Source organism: Ailuropoda melanoleuca, chromosome 1, assembly GCF_002007445.2.
Source record: "Ailuropoda melanoleuca isolate Jingjing chromosome 1, ASM200744v2, whole genome shotgun sequence".
NCBI lineage: Eukaryota > Metazoa > Chordata > Mammalia > Carnivora > Ursidae > Ailuropoda > Ailuropoda melanoleuca.
The window spans coordinates 143395693-143411456 of record NC_048218.1 but is presented as its reverse complement, the minus strand read 5'-3'; the positions used below and the strand labels follow the sequence as shown (position 1 = coordinate 143411456).

The following is a 15764-nucleotide window of genomic DNA, read 5'->3' as shown; positions in this document are numbered from 1 at the left end:
TTTTCTCTGAGTCATCTTCTAGGTATTCCAGGTGACTGACCACAGACTACCTGTCTCACCTGTACCCATTCCAAATTGGACATTTCCAGGTTCCATTTTTATCTCCATTAGCTGCCATTTGCCCGACTTTGTCCTTTCTTGTTTGGCTGCAGGCTTAACTCTCTAAGCCTTAGGTCAAAACTGTTCTCCTCGGGGTCACTGAATTCTGAACCCTGCCTATTGGAAATTCCGTGTTAGCCTTTCCCTAGATTCTGTCCTGCAGTCTGTCCATTCTTTAATCATCATTCAACCAAGCTATAGGTTCTGTTAGTTCATTTTGGGTTCTCCACGTCTGTTGTTCTTTTTTAACTTTCTTCATTCTTTTTTTTTTTCTCTCTCTCTCCTTGGAAGAATCTTAGTGAAGCTGAATTACTTCATTCTGCATACTGATTCTACTCTTCTTTGCCATGTTTTTCTCCCTTAAATTCATAAAGCCCTGTCTTTCTTCACAGTTCTACTTACATGTTCTTTCTCTCCTCTTCACAGATCACCACAAAATACTTCTCTTAAAGAGCGTCATATCTGCAAAGTACTGTTTAACCCTGGAGAGTTACACCTGAACTTTTCCGACTAGAGGGAGGTTCCGTGCAGCCCAGATCTGCCATAAAGTTGCACATGAGAAATTTATTTTAGTTCAAAATAATGCAAGAGTATTTAAAATTATAGGCCTCTCCACCTAAAAGAAACCAGGAAAGGACTTTGTTTCTTGACTAAACCCCTCTGTCATTTCCAAATGTTCACTCTCAGATCCATTTTCATTCACCTTAGTTGTTCGTGGTACAATCGTAAAAGCAGTGTGTGGGGCTTTGAAACCATGGGGCTTCCCTTTCCTATAGCAAAATGACTGTGCAGCCTCACTCACCTTCAGGGGGACAACTCTCCCACAGCCTCTAATGCTCTTCATGGTAATGATACTGTTAAGCCAAAACCTAGTAACTTATACTTTATAAAATATCAAATGACATCAAATATATGACATAGATAGAACAAGGCAATTAACTGCCTAATCACCCCATATTCACCTGCATAGAGAAGCTGACTTCTCATTGTGTTTAGCCCTCACATTTGGAATTAACAAGTAGGACTTTCATCTGAAGAAGAGATCTGTCTTTTAATTCTGGTGCCTGTAACGTTCCACACATCCTGCTTCTCTCAGAGGCTAAATCACCCGACCACCATAAGCAGCAGGCCTTTAGAAATTCAATGTATATCTGTAATTTCCTTCTAAAAAAAGCAGGATCAAGTTAAGGAAAGCTGTGTTAATTTCATGAGTACACATAATACATTTCAAAAGTCCTACCTTTCACCCCAGAAATAAGACTCATCCATACTCAGGTAGTAATATTTTCCATTAAGGGAGAAGACAAATTAAAAGCTCCCTCTCTTTCCCCTACTTCCCCTCCTGAATTCCTTCACTATCCATCCTTGTACCCATGCTAGCAAGCTGGGAGAAAACTTTGATTTCTCCTTCTTCATTTTCTCTTCCCACAGTATTGATATATAAATGGAACACAAATTACTCTTTTGGGAGCAAGTATATCAGGCAAACAATGTAGATACTAACTTTTAAGTTAGTATAAGACATATGATTCAATCAAAACCACTCATCCTTAGGTGAAACAGTTTCACACAAATCCTGCTGATGAAAAAAATATATATATATATACACATATATATATATTTAATTTTTCAAACTTTTATAATCTTTCCTTGTGTAAAATTATCTGCACAGTCATGAAAAACTGTTATTTGTGATACAGCAGCATGTTTCTGACTATTGTATGCTTTCGAGAAGGAATGATGAGCTGTTCAGTGACATATTCAATCCTTGCTATTGAAATTTATTCTTAATAGCAACTTGAAGCTTGTAGAAAATTTTGTGGGGAAGAAAAATAATCAAGGCTCTAAATAAGACTACTTAAATCAAAGTTGGTCTTTTTAATTTTTATTTATTTTTTATTTTTTTATATTCCTTTTTTTCTTTTTTAATTTTTATTTTGTTATATTAGTCACCATACAGTACATCCCCAGTTTTTGATACAATGTTCCATGATTCATTATTTTCATATAACACCCAGTGCACCATGCAGTATGTGCCCTCCTTAATACCCATCACTGGCTTATCCTAATCCCCCTCCTCGCCCCCTGCCGAAGCCCTTAGTTTGTTTCCCAGAGTCCACAGTCTCTCATGGTTCATTCCCCCTTCGGTTTACCCCCCCATTCTTCCCTTCCTTCTACTACCGATCTTCCTATTTCTTATGTTCCATAAATGAGTGAAACTATATGATAATTGTCTTTCTCTGCTTGACTTATTTCACTTGGCATAATCTCCTCCAGTCCCGTCCATGTTGCTGAAATGTTGTGTAATCATTCTGTACCCTCTATCCTTACACTCTGAAGGGTTTTAATCAGGAAAGGATGCTGTATTTTGTCAGATGCTTTTTCTGCATCAATTGAGAGGATCATATGGTTCTTGACTCTTTTCTTGTTGATATGATCTATCACACTGATCGATTTGTGAATGTTGAACCACCCTTGAATCCCAGGGATGAATCCCACTTGGTCTTGATGGATAATCCTTTTAATGTACTGTTGGATCCTATTAGCTAGGATCTTGTTGAGAATTTTGGTGTCCATATTCATCAGGGAGATCGGTTTGTAATTCTCCTTTTTGATGGGGTCTTTGCCTGGTTTGGGGATCAAGGTAATACTGGCCTCATAGAACGAGTTTGGTAGTTTTCCTCCTGTTTCTATTTTTTGAAACAGCTTCAGGAGAATACATATTATTTCTTCTTTGAATGGTTGGTAGAATTCCCCGGGGAATCCGTCAGGCCCTGGACTCTTATTTGTGGGTAGGTTTTTGATCACTGCTTCAATCTCTTCATAATTAATCAGTCTGTTGAAATAATCAATTTCTTCCTGTTTCAGTCTTGGTAGTTTATAGGTGTCCAGGAAGGCATCCATTTCTTCCAGGTTGTTTAATTTATTGGCATAAAGCTGTTGATAAAAGTTTCTAATGATCCTTCCTATTTCATTGGTGTTGGTTATGATCTCTCCCCTTTCATTCATAATTTTATTAATTTGGATCCTTTCTCTATTCTTTTGAATAAGTCTGGCCAGTGGCTTATCGATCTTATTTACTCTTTCAAAGAACCAGCTTCTAGTTCTGTTGATCTGCTCTACTGTGCTCCTGGTTTCTAATTCATTGATCTCCTCTCTAATCTTGATCACCTGCCTTCCCCTGCGTGGGTTAGGCCTGTTCTTCTGTTCCAGCTCCAGCTTCTTGAGGTGAGAATATAATAACTGCATTTTAGATTTTTCTATTCTTTTGAGTGAGGCTTGGATGGCTATGTATTTTCCCCTTAGGACTGCCTTTGCAGTGTCCCACAGGTTTTGGACCAATGTGTTTTCATTCTCATTGGTCTCCAGAAATTTTTTAAACTGATTTTTAATTTCCTGGTTTACCCAATCATTTTTGAGCAGGATGGTTCTTAGTTTCCAAGTGTTTGAGTTTCTTCCAATTTTTTCCTTGTGATTGAGTTCCAGTTTCAAAGCATTGTGGTCTGAGAATATGTGAGGAATAATCTTGGTCTTTTGGTATCGGTTGAGACCTGTTTTGTGACCCAGTATATGGTCTATTATGGAGAAAGTTCCATGTGCATTTGAAAAGAATGAGTATTCTGTTGTTCTGGGGTGTAGTGTTCTGTATATATCTATGAGGTCCATCTGATCCAGTATGTCATTCAAAGCTCTTGTTTCTTTGTTGATTTTCTGCTTAGGTGATCTGTCTATTGCTGAGAGCGGAGTGTTGAGGTCCCCTGGTATTAACATATTATTATCTATATGTATCTTTATTCTGGTTAAGAGTTGGCTTGTGTATCTAGCTGCTCCCCTGTTGGGGGCATAGATATTTTTAATTGTCATAGCCACTTGTTGGATACATCCTTTAAGAATAATATAGTGTCCTCCTATATCTCTAACTACAGTCTTTAGTTTAAAATCTAATCTGTCTGATATGAGAATTGCTACCCCAGCTTTCTTTTGAGGTCCATTGGCATGAAAAATGGTTTTCCATCCCTTCACTTTCAGTCTGGATGTATCTTTAGGTTCAAAATGAGTCCCTTGTAGACAGCAAATGGATGGGTCATGTCTTTTTATCCAATCTGCAACCCTGTGGCATTTTATGGGAGCATTTGAGCCATTCAGGTTATTGAGTGATTATTGAGAGATATGATTTTAATGATGTCATGTTTCCTGTGAAGTCTTTGTTTCTATAGATTGTAAACTTCTGTTCTGTATTACTATTGGGGCCTTTTTACTTTTATAGAACCCCCCTTAATATTTCATGTACGACTGGTTTGGTGGTTACAAATTCCTTCAGTTTCTGCCAATCCTGGAAGATCCTTATCTCTCCATCAATTCTGAATGACAGCCTTGCTGGATAAAGGATCCTTGGCTGCATGTTCTTCTCAGAGCTTTGAAAATATCCTGCCAACCCTTCCTAGCCTGCCAGGTCTCTGTAGACAGGTCTGTTGTTATTCTGATATTTTTCCCTCTGTATGTAAGGATTGTCCTCCCCCTGGCTGCTTTCAATACTGTATCCTTGGATCTAATATTCGCGAATTGCACTATGACGTGACGTGGTGTAGGTCTGTTCTCACTGAACTTGGGAGGGGTCCTCTCTGCTTCTTAAACACAAATGCTTGTTTCCTTTGTTAGATTAGGGAAGTTCTCAGCTACAATTTGTTCAAATATCTCTTCTAGACCTCTTTCTTTCTCCAACCCCTCGGGGATGCCTATGATTCTGACATTGGAATGTTTCAGTGAGTCAGTAATCTCCCGTAATCTACATTCTGAGATTGGATTTTTTTGAGCCAAGTTTCTGTTTTAACTTTCTCTTCTACCATCCCATTCTCCAATTCACTAATTCATTCTTCTGCCTCATTTACCCTGGCTGTCAGAGCATCTAGTTTAGACTGCATTTGATTCATAGCATTTTTTTTAAAAGATTTTATTTATTCATTTGACAGAGAGAGAGACAGCCAGTGAGAGAGGGAACACAAGCAGGAGGAGTGGGAGAGAAAGAAGCAGGTTCCCAGCAGAAGAGCCTGATGTGGGGCTCGATCCCAGAACTCCAGGAACACGCCCTGAGCTGAAGGCTGACGCTTAACGACTGAGCCACCCAGGCGCCCCCATGGCATTTTTAATTTCTGCCAGACTTGCTCTCATTTCTGCCCTTAGAGATTTTATATTCTCATTAATATTTTCATTAATAGTTTTTTCAAGCCTACACATCATCTTGACCTTTGTTACTCTGAACTCCATTTCTGACAATTTGGTTATATCCATATCCATCAGTTCTGTGGCAAAGGCCACAGACTCATTATCTTTTCTTTGCTGGGGGGATTTCTCCTCCTCGTCATTCTGATGCGGAGAGGTTGCGGGGATGCCCAGAGCCCAAATTATTGACCAGGACACAGGCAGTGTGCATTTGTTTTATAGGGGCCTTAGGGATGTCAGCTTCTTGATTTTTCAGCCTGCCTTCTTGGGGAGGGGCCTGCCATGCTGATATTCAGGCAACACTGTTTGGGTAGAGTTGCCTTGTCCCCTGCAAGGGGGGATGGGGATGGGCACACTGTGAGCTGGTATTTCCAGGCTTTTGTTCTCTGGCGGCTTTCCCTGGCGGTTTTCTGTGGCTTTTCTTAGAGTCTGAGCAGCAGTGGCCGAACCCTAGCCTCTGTCTCAGAACAGAGAAATCGCAGTCAGCTCTCCACTGAGCTCTCTTGGCCACTTTAACTCTGTTTCTGTCAGTGCTGCTAAAAACCCTGCATCGTCCCGGGATGTACGCCCCACACCCAACGTCCCAGCCCTCACTTCCAGGGCCCATGCGCCTCTGTCCTTTGTGCTTCTAACACTGCCAGCCGGCCCGGTTCCCACGTGTGCTCCCGAGCTCCCTGTTTCAGTTCGTGTGTGCTCTGGAGCTCCGGTTTTCAGTTTGGACACGCACGCGCTCCCGAGCTCCCGGTTTTAGTCAGGTTCCAATGAGCACTCCAGAGCTCCGGTTTTCAGTCTGGTCACGCGCGTTCCTGGGCTCATGGTCTCAGTCTGCTCTCTCCCAGGTGCCAGTCTGTGAGTCCGGCCTGCTCCCCAGTGCAAGTGGCTACTGCTTCCCGGTGCCCAAGCGTGGCGGCTCCCTCCCCCTTCTATTTATCTTCTGATATCTGTGCGAGGGATTCATGGCTCCCCGTTTCGTACCTCAATATTGAGCGCTGGAGGTGTTTGTTTGTAGAGATCCAGATGTATCTTCCTGCATCTCAGGCTGATTCCGTGGGTTTTCAGGATGGTCTGGTACCTATCCTGCTTGACTCGGGACCAGCTGAGAAAGGGTCTCCTACTCCTCCACCATCTTTTCTCCTCCTTGCAGAAAGTGGTTGCTTTTCTGTTCATAGAGTTTCTGCTACTCTTTTCTTCGTTCTCCAGTTGTGTTCACAGGTATTCAGAATGGTTTGGTAGCTCTCTCGCTGAATTCCTGGGACCAGATGAACTTTAGGTCTCCTGCTCCTCCGCCATCTTGGAACGCCCCCAAAATTGGTCTTAAATTACCTAGAGGGCGTGACTAACAATCCTTCACAAATCATAGATTGTATTTGTTCATGTCCAGTGAAGTGATTTCTTTGTGGATGTTTCCACTGAAATTTTCAGCAGTTTTACTGATACCATGTGGTAACTGAAGTCCACATTGGTTGCTCTTGATTTCTCTGAATCCTTTATTTTGGTCCTGATACGGAAAGATGGCTCCAGAATTTCTTACTAGAAGGACTTTAGACAACAACCAGACAGTAGTCATTCCTGGCTGAAAGGAAGGGCAATGGAACATTGAACTGCATTTGCATCACCGGCATATTGCTTACGTACATGAATTTTATGTAGTGTGTCTTGGGACATGATCCTCTCCAAGTCAAACAGAAAGACAAGAAAAAGAAATTGACTATAGGCAATATTAAAGCTGTATTTATTAATGTAAATGTCTGTTACTTGTATATTTTTCTAGGACTTAGAAGATCATCTTCAAAAACCAAAAATGAAGTTCACACTGACACGCCGGTGCTTGGTACTCTTCATCTTTCTAAATGTAAGTAAAACATCATTTAAGCTACATTAATCAGGAATGCTGAAATAGAGCATATGATTGAATGGGTATTTGCAAGGGTAGACATCTTGCCAAAGCTAAGTTCCACAAGCCAAAAGTTCCTCAAAACTATCATTTCCTTGATATTTTGTTAACAGATCCCTGCTCTGAAGTTTAACAATTTAGATTAGTGTTATGTTTCACTGAAAAATGTGAGCTTAGTTTACAAAAATTTAACATTAACTTGAGATATCTCAAGTTAATTATCTGGAAATTAACATGGAAGGTTAATGGTGTTCTTGGGTAAAATGTTTTTCATGTTAGGTGAATTTGAAACACAGTTTCTGGGCTTCTGTCTTTTTCAAACATCTGAACTGTTTCAGTCAGGTTATTGATTTTAAATGTATCTATCAAAAAAAACTAAGAATCTTAAGTCTTAACAGACCAATGTCACTCCATTACTCTTTCTCTAACCTTTTCAATCATGTTCAATTTATGTGATTTTATATTGTTTTATTCCTGAATGGTTAGCAAGTCGTCAGAGCTGCAATTATCTTAGAAAATACTGCTGGGGCCTGTCTATTTATTTGTGTTGACTTTGCTAACCCACCATCATATCAGCTTCAACGACACATGAAAGAGAGATGAGTAAATTTTACATAAATAAATTAGGAGTTGTCTTGATCCTTATCCTTTCTAGCTCATCAGAACAACATTGGCCAGTGAATTATAAGGCAATAAAAATCAGTCAGTACCTGATATTATTATATTCACCCAAACAAAACTTGCCCAGGGTTCCAGGATTTACATTATTAATCGATGAGTAGTCATAGGCTTACACGTTTGTATATACTATTTCTTTTAACATTATTCAGGGGAAAATATTACTAATATTCCAAAAATGTTCATCTCATTTTTAAGGGAATTTTTATTTTGTAATGTTATACATCAAATAAATGGTTTATGGGTAGAATTGTTAATGTAGCCCTTCTGTATCTACTTGGATATTGAATATAGTCTATTTTATTATGTAATATTGTCATATTATTTTAACCTTTGGATAAAATACAGTATAATTTGCTAAAAGTAATCCAGTATTTGGAAATGTAGGTAACTTCATGTCATTGTAAATATAATAAAAACAAACAAAAATATTGTAGTAACTACTAGCATATTTTATTTTGTCTCTAAAGGCCCAAGCCTTATATGAGATTCTATAGTTGCAGAAATAGCAGTATATTCTATTCGTAATTGATATTGTTATTTTTAGAGCTTAAATTAAATCCTGTGTGATCAATTACATGTAAATATTTCTAAATAAGTTTATTTCATAAACCATATAATTACATTAGACAGAAGAAAAGCTATAGTAACTTTCTAGGTATGAATAAGACCGTTTGAGTACTACCACAAAGACTACAAAGACTACAGATCATTTTTGATGTGTTAAAAAACTAAAGTAAATCAATTCTATTCAAAACTTTTACCCAATATATCTTAAAATACAGACATTAAAAAAATTTCATATATTTGAGCCATGGACAGAAATGTTTTATGGTTTGTGGGCATCTCTTTGCTAGCAAACATACTGCACAGGGCACTTGAGTGGCTTTGTGTCCTCTTTGCTGTGACAAACAGAAATTTGCCTCTCTATCCTGTATTTGGAGCATATATTTGATTTGGAGAATTTTTCCATAAAAATTTTTTGATATGTCAGTTTCCTTCTAAAACATTCATTGTGTTCCACACGGATACTCCTCCAAGAAAATTAAATTTTTTCAAAAAGTGATACTGATTTTAATTACTATACAATATTACTTTTTAAATACATTAGTGTGAAAAACCACTACAAGTATATTTGTTGAATTCTACCAACCCGATTTCCAAACAGTCTTTAAAGTATCAGTTTGTCACCACATTCCATGAGCCTCAATCTACATTGAGCAAAACCACCCACTCACTGCCTCTCCCTTATCTGCAGTAATGCAGTAAGCTTAGAAAAGTGCTTGGCACATAGTGAAGACTCAAAAATATAGTGATGAGGATAATTATAACAGCGATGATGAGGATGGACGTATAAAAACTAGATTTTTCTGAGAAGCATTTTGTTGTTAACTAAGCTGTATTCCCTTCTTTCCTTAGAATTTATCATTATGCAGCAGTTTTGTTGTTTATATAATGCTTGCGTAGAAAGTACGTAGGACACCAACCATCTGATCCTACCTGGAAGAACCAGGGTTAACACTTTATAAAGTTCTATTTTATCCTTCGTTATTTTGAAAAGTATAAGTAACTGAAAACTACAAATAATTCCAACATCTACATTGTCAGTATTAAGGAAATCCTGTTGGTTATATCGATTTGTGGATTCTAGAATCATGTTCCTTTTAGAGCAGTTCTGTCTGTGGCAATCATTAGGAATCTTTCCCTTCAGCACTGTAGCATGGGTTCCCACATTCATTACGTTGAAAGCAGTGCAGAGATGGACAATTCCTTAAAGTTCTGCACAGAACAGTCCTGTCATTATTTTGTCTCTGTGCTTCTAGAAACCACCTGTAACCCAAAAGTAGGCTGGTTGTCTTACATCAAAGTAGGAATTGCTTGACTACATGACCATTCAAACCAGATTGCTTCCACTGGACTCCATGATTAGTGTGCACAAAACCTAGACTGTAAGCCCCATGAGGGCAGGGATCTTGCCAGTCTTGTTCACTGATGCATCTCCAGCACCTAGAACAGTACCTGGCATGTGGGAAGCAAAGTATTTATTACCTGAAAGAACCAGTGGTGTTTCAGCTGAGGACTACAGGTATTGGTGGCAGCTTGGTGGTCGTATGTGTGGCGCCATTTACTTGCACCTTTAGGAGTGACATCACATATACGGCGGCTAAACTGCTACATAGGACAACAATTAAGGGGCTGTTTTTTGTTTTGCTTTGGAAAAATCATGTAAGATGGCTTGTATGCAAAGCTTTGAACACCAATCTTTATCCACAAAAGCAATGTGCCCTCAATATCTCATCTCTATCCTCATGTGAGCATAAAATATTTATGCCCCCCAAATATATAATATAAGCATAATACTTATGACAAGTAAAATATCTTTAAGTCTTTCACATTGCTTGGTCGTCTCATCTAACCACTATGCTTCTATTTGGCTTCTATATTGCTGAAAACTATACCACCTCACTAGCTATTTTTATTGGTATGAAATCATCAGCAAAAAAGTTTATATGTTCAATGAACTTTATGAAATTTGTATAAATATTACTTTCAAGCAGTAGTAATTCCATTATTGGAATTATATATATATATAATATTATATGTATATAATATATAATAATATATAAAATAGTTACCTGTCTATGTTCACATACATAGACAGAATGCCTCAACATGTATGTTACTTTCAGAAGAAAGTCACTGAAACATTCAGTAACCACTGGAAAAATTATATCACCAATGCTCACACACGAACCAGACAAGGAGTGGACTCAGATCACTATGGCTCATCTACGACAGAAGTTCTAATTTCTCATTCCTTCAGTGTTGAAACAATCTCTATTGAACCAGGCTCCAAACCAAGTTCACTGGAGTTTGTTTCAATATTGCAAGAATGATCAGATTGATGCTACTATCGTCTGCATGAACTACACCTGCTCTTTCAGATGGTCATATCTGTACTGTTACTGATGTTAAAACTGCATTAAAACAAATAATGCTGTAATTGAAAATACGAGCACAGGGTTTTCCTCTTGATATCCTTGCACATAATGCCTCCCCATGGCTCCCAGGAACATTTCTTAACTGGCTGCCCAGTCCATTTAAAGACGGAATTCAGAATGTTACTTCTGGAAGGAATGACAAACTTAAAATAGTCCCTAATATCTAAAATATAAATATTTATCTATGACATCACATTCCATCTTCTAATTTGATTTGAATATGGTGAGAAAATGGCCCAGAAATAAATAATATAACAAATGATAATTCTCATGTCAATGAAAGATTCTAAGAATGGAGCCACAAGAAATCTAAAATAGATGAACAAGTTTAGCCTATAATTAATATCTCTCATTGTGAGGACACAGTGATCTATTAAAGACCATGATTATGTGATCTGTAGTGAGATTTAATATTAAAACACACACAGACACGTGCATTCGTACAAATGTAGGCTTATACAATCCAAATGAAGCCTTAACATGAAATCTCTTCCAAAAAATGTTTTTTTACTCCCAAACCACATTCCAATTCCTGAAGGAATATCTGAGCATTCAGTAATTGATGATTCTTTACCGTTCACAATTTCTGGTGTCAGGAAAAATTTTATAATGTCGGTCTTTCTTGTTAGTCTGTAAGCTCCATGAGGGCAGGATCTATGCTTGTTTTATTCAGCACTGTTTCCTCAGCTTCTAGCATAATGCTTGACTTACTAGTTTCAATGACTATTTGCCGATTGGTCTTAAAACGAGTAAGAAAGGGTCATATGACAACCGAATGATGTTCAACTACATTGGTAAAGGATTTGTACATTTTAAATAATTTCTGTCAGTACATTAATTTCTCTTTTCATTATCATACATTCAAGAGGCATTAAAATTAGAAATAATCCTAATATTTAAAGAGTAGTGTCCACTATATTCACAGTAAGTGTCCATCTAGAGTTACAGCAGTAGTTAAGTATTCACCCTCTTCTGTTTGTAAGCAATTTCTACTTAGATGGCTTGCTGGCACCTTCAAAACAAGTACAAAAGAGAATTCACTTTCTTCCCCCAGTAAGGTTTTCCTTTCCCAACTTCTCCCTTCTCAGGGCACTCCCATTGTTTTCCATTATATAGGTTAACATATCAGAGCTATTTGACTATCACTGTTCTCCTTTCCTATATTCAAATACATGTTTTTCTTATTTGAGAAAGTGCTGAAGGCTGTGCTTCCCTGCTCCCCCCTGCATGCAGTGATCTAGTCCATGCCTTCGGCTTCCTGGCTCCCTCCCCAGATGCCCACCACATGAATTTTACTAACAGTCTCCTTTCGCAAACTTCACTGGTCAAAAACCTGCATGACATCTTTATTTTATTGTCATGTTGTAATAACATTAGCTAAAATGTATTGAGCCTTTCATTGCACCACTCACTTTGTATTCATTTTCTCAGAGCTCTGTATTACCTGATTTTCCTTGACTCCATTTCTTACTAATCCTCCAAAATGCTCCCCTCTAGGAAGGATGGTTTCCTTACAGTGTCTCACACATGCCATTTGCTGCCTCTGGGACTTAGACACATTCCTTTCCCTCCATCCAGAAAGCCTTCCCTCTCCTCTGTCTGTGCAGGCACTCAAAGTCCAATTCACATTCTACCTTGTATCTGTAGTTGTCCCTGACCGTTCTTGCTCTACGCCCTCTGTCTGTTCTGAATTGTTGTTGTGTTATGCATTGTACAGTTTAGCTTTTAGTGCCATGCCGTCGTAGAGGACAGGATGCCCCCTCTACACAATGACATACACTGGAAAACACTGCAGTTCTACTATGAGTAGCCTGATGTATACAGGTCAACTTAATAAAAATGAGTTTGTTTCAGAGACTGTGAGGCATAGAGAAAAGTACATAACACTATTTCTGCCATTGATGTATTTGGGGAAACTTTAATCTTAGAATAATTTAGACAGAGTAAGGCCAAATAAAAAGTGTGCTTAACAGGTGTGATAGAAAGAGAGCAGAGAGTGTTCTTAATCAGAAGAAGAAAAGTTAGTGCAGGCTGAAGCTTGCAGTCTTCTCTGAATAAAGTCTCTGTGCAGAACATGGATATAGAAAGTCACAGATTCAGGCACCACCAAAAACATCATGGCCACAAAAGAGACTGAAATCAAGATAAACACAATTTAGGATGATGTGTTAGGTAGTGATCACGACCAATGTCCGCCTGTATCAAAAATGCAGAAGCGCTAGGAGAAATATTTAAGATTTACATTGATTTTCAGCAGCGAAAATAAATTACCCTGTGTAGGTCATCTGCTGATGAAACCAATTTAAAGATATTAAGGGCAATCATGCAACACAGAATATCTCAGAAGAAGAGATTTTGTTTGTTCTGTGGAATAATTGGGGTGAATTTTTGGCAGTGTACATAATCTAAGCACAGATTTTTTAAAAAACTGAAATAATCTAATATAAAATCGTATTTAGTGTGCTAATATATCTGTTTTAATAGCATGACTCATGATTATTAGAAGTTCCAAAGAAGGCAAAATTGATTTAATGTTAGTATTTTTTGGAAATTAGGTTATTTGTTTTGTTTACTTCTAAACTTTACCATGATAATAAAATTAAAACAATCTTATATGATAAAGAGGTGCATGAGTTTGGGTGGGGGCTATACATTTTCAGTAGTGAATGGAATGCATGTAAATATGAAATTTGTAGGTAGAATTTGTAGGTGAAATATAAATATACTTTTTAGTTATGAAGAAAAATATCCTACCTTCATAGGATAATTCGTAATTGTTGCTCATGAAGGAAAATGTTTTCAAACTTTTTGATTGTTTCATTTATTTCTTTATACACCCATTCCCGCTCTGTATAAGTAACTGACTTTTCTTTTTAATACAGCACCCAACCCCAATTCTTCCTGCCACTTCAAATAACACCTATCCTCCCAGTATGGAGTCCGAGCCATTTCTGTACGTCCTAGGACGAAAGAAAATGTCGGATGCGCAGTACAAATGCTATGACCGCATGCAGCAGTTACCCCCATACCAAGGAGAAGGTACATAGAAGGATGTATGCGAATATGTGTTGCAAACATCATTAAAGGCTTATTTTCTTCCATGGATAAATATGTGTTGACTAATTTTAATATGCCAGCATTTTTAACAGTGGTTTTCAAACTATGGTATGTTTCTGTATTTCATGCTGGAGACATGTCTACTTTCTTTGCCCAAGTTTACCCAACTGGTTTTGGGCTAACAGCTGCACCTATAACAAAATTACTACAATAACTCAGTATTCACACCTGGCAAGGAAGAACAATGCAGGGCTAAGTGATGGAGAGGAACTGGAAAATGACAGGAAGGGAAATGGAAAATAGTGGGCAGAGAATTAGCCTCAGGTGAATCCTGTCAAAACCCTGTCTCGGTTGGGTTAATTAGGCAGTATCTTCCCTTAACTGTCAATGGGTTGCCAACTCCTGCTATTCCTTCCTCTTTTCTACCCCCAGTTCCCAGAGGAATTAGTAAAAGCTCTCTCCTAGGCATGCATTGTATATCTGTCACCTTCTCTAAAATACTCTATGTGACTGTCGAAATATTTTTAGGGCCAAGCACATTCTATTAGCTATAGAAGGCTATGAGATGGCCAAACATTACTACATCGATTTCAGTTCTCTCCCCTCTCCCCTAAAGCATTTGAAAAGTCCCAACAAGATTGTGTACACCCTTGTATATTCTTTTTTTTTTTAAGATTTTATTTATTTATTTATTTGACAGAGAGAGACAGCCAGCGAGAGAGGGAACACAAACAGGGGGAGTGGGAGAGGGAGAAGCAGGCTTCCAGCAGAGGAGCCTGATGTGGGGCTTGATCCCAGAACACCGGGCTCATGCCCTGAGCCGAAGGCAGATGCTTAACGACTGAGCTATCCAGGCACCCAAACCCTTGTATATTCTAAGATAACACCGCTTGGTAGGGTGGAATATTGTTTAAGTATATTCTATTTCTACACATGGTTTGCCTTCAAATAGTTAAAAGTTTTAATTTCTAGTTCCTATTTTTAGCATTTTCCTTTAAACAAAAGTTAAGACCATTAAAAGTCAGATACATGTTATTCTTCCGTCTGGAGTAGTTTCAGTGTTTTTTAAGAACCTGAAAAGTCGTTGGATGCAGGTCTGCCCAAAGACAAACCATTCCTCTGAAGCAAATGAAACAATAGAAACATAAAATTTATTTTCAGAGATGAAGTGAGAGCAGCCTCCTTCACTTCAGTCTTAATCATTTTGGGAGGTTGAGCTTTTGTACTATGATCATTATTTTAAGATTTCTTTTTTTCTTTTCTTTTTCTTTTTTTTTAAATCTTTTTTCCCTTTTCTATTCTTTTCTTTCTATCCCCCTTCCTTCCTCCCTTCCTCCTTTCCTTTTCTTTCCTTTCTTACTTCCTTCTTTCCTTCTTTTCCTTCTTTTCCTTTCTTTTCTTCCTTTCCTTTCTTTCTTCTTTCTTCCTTTCTTCTTTCTTTCTTTCTTTCTTTCTTTCTTTCTTTCTTTCTTTCCTCTTTCCTTTTCTTTTCTTTTCTTCTTTCTTCCGACTTCAAAGCCTGAGGCTTATTCTTTTGAATAGCCTTATAGAGGCATATCTTACCTTATGTTTTAGGGTAGATTAAATTTTGAAAGTCATGAGAAACTACTTGGAGCCAATGCTGATAAACTGCTCAAACCGAGCATTATTTTAGCCACTAACAAAGTGTGATTCTAAAATAATAAGACTAGTTTTATACATAATCTATTAACTGTCTATAAATGCATCTCCAATAGGAATTTTAATTTTAAACTCTTGGATTAAAAATAGAATTATCCAAGGGACACCTGGATGGCTCAGTCGGTTAAGCATCT

The 15764-nt window shown here is 37.9% G+C and overlaps 1 protein-coding gene across 1 annotated transcript in view; it reads left to right on the top strand.

Annotated features, from left to right (window-relative positions):
* Positions 1–13826: 13826 nt before the first annotated feature.
* The window catches only part of CALCR (calcitonin receptor), a 55146-nt gene continuing 53208 nt past the window's right edge, over positions 13827–15764 (top strand). Inside the window, exon 1 of the mRNA XM_034642535.1 lies at positions 13827–13932. Coding sequence (XP_034498426.1) covers positions 13827–13932 — 106 coding nt within the window. The remainder of the gene's footprint in view (positions 13933–15764) is intronic.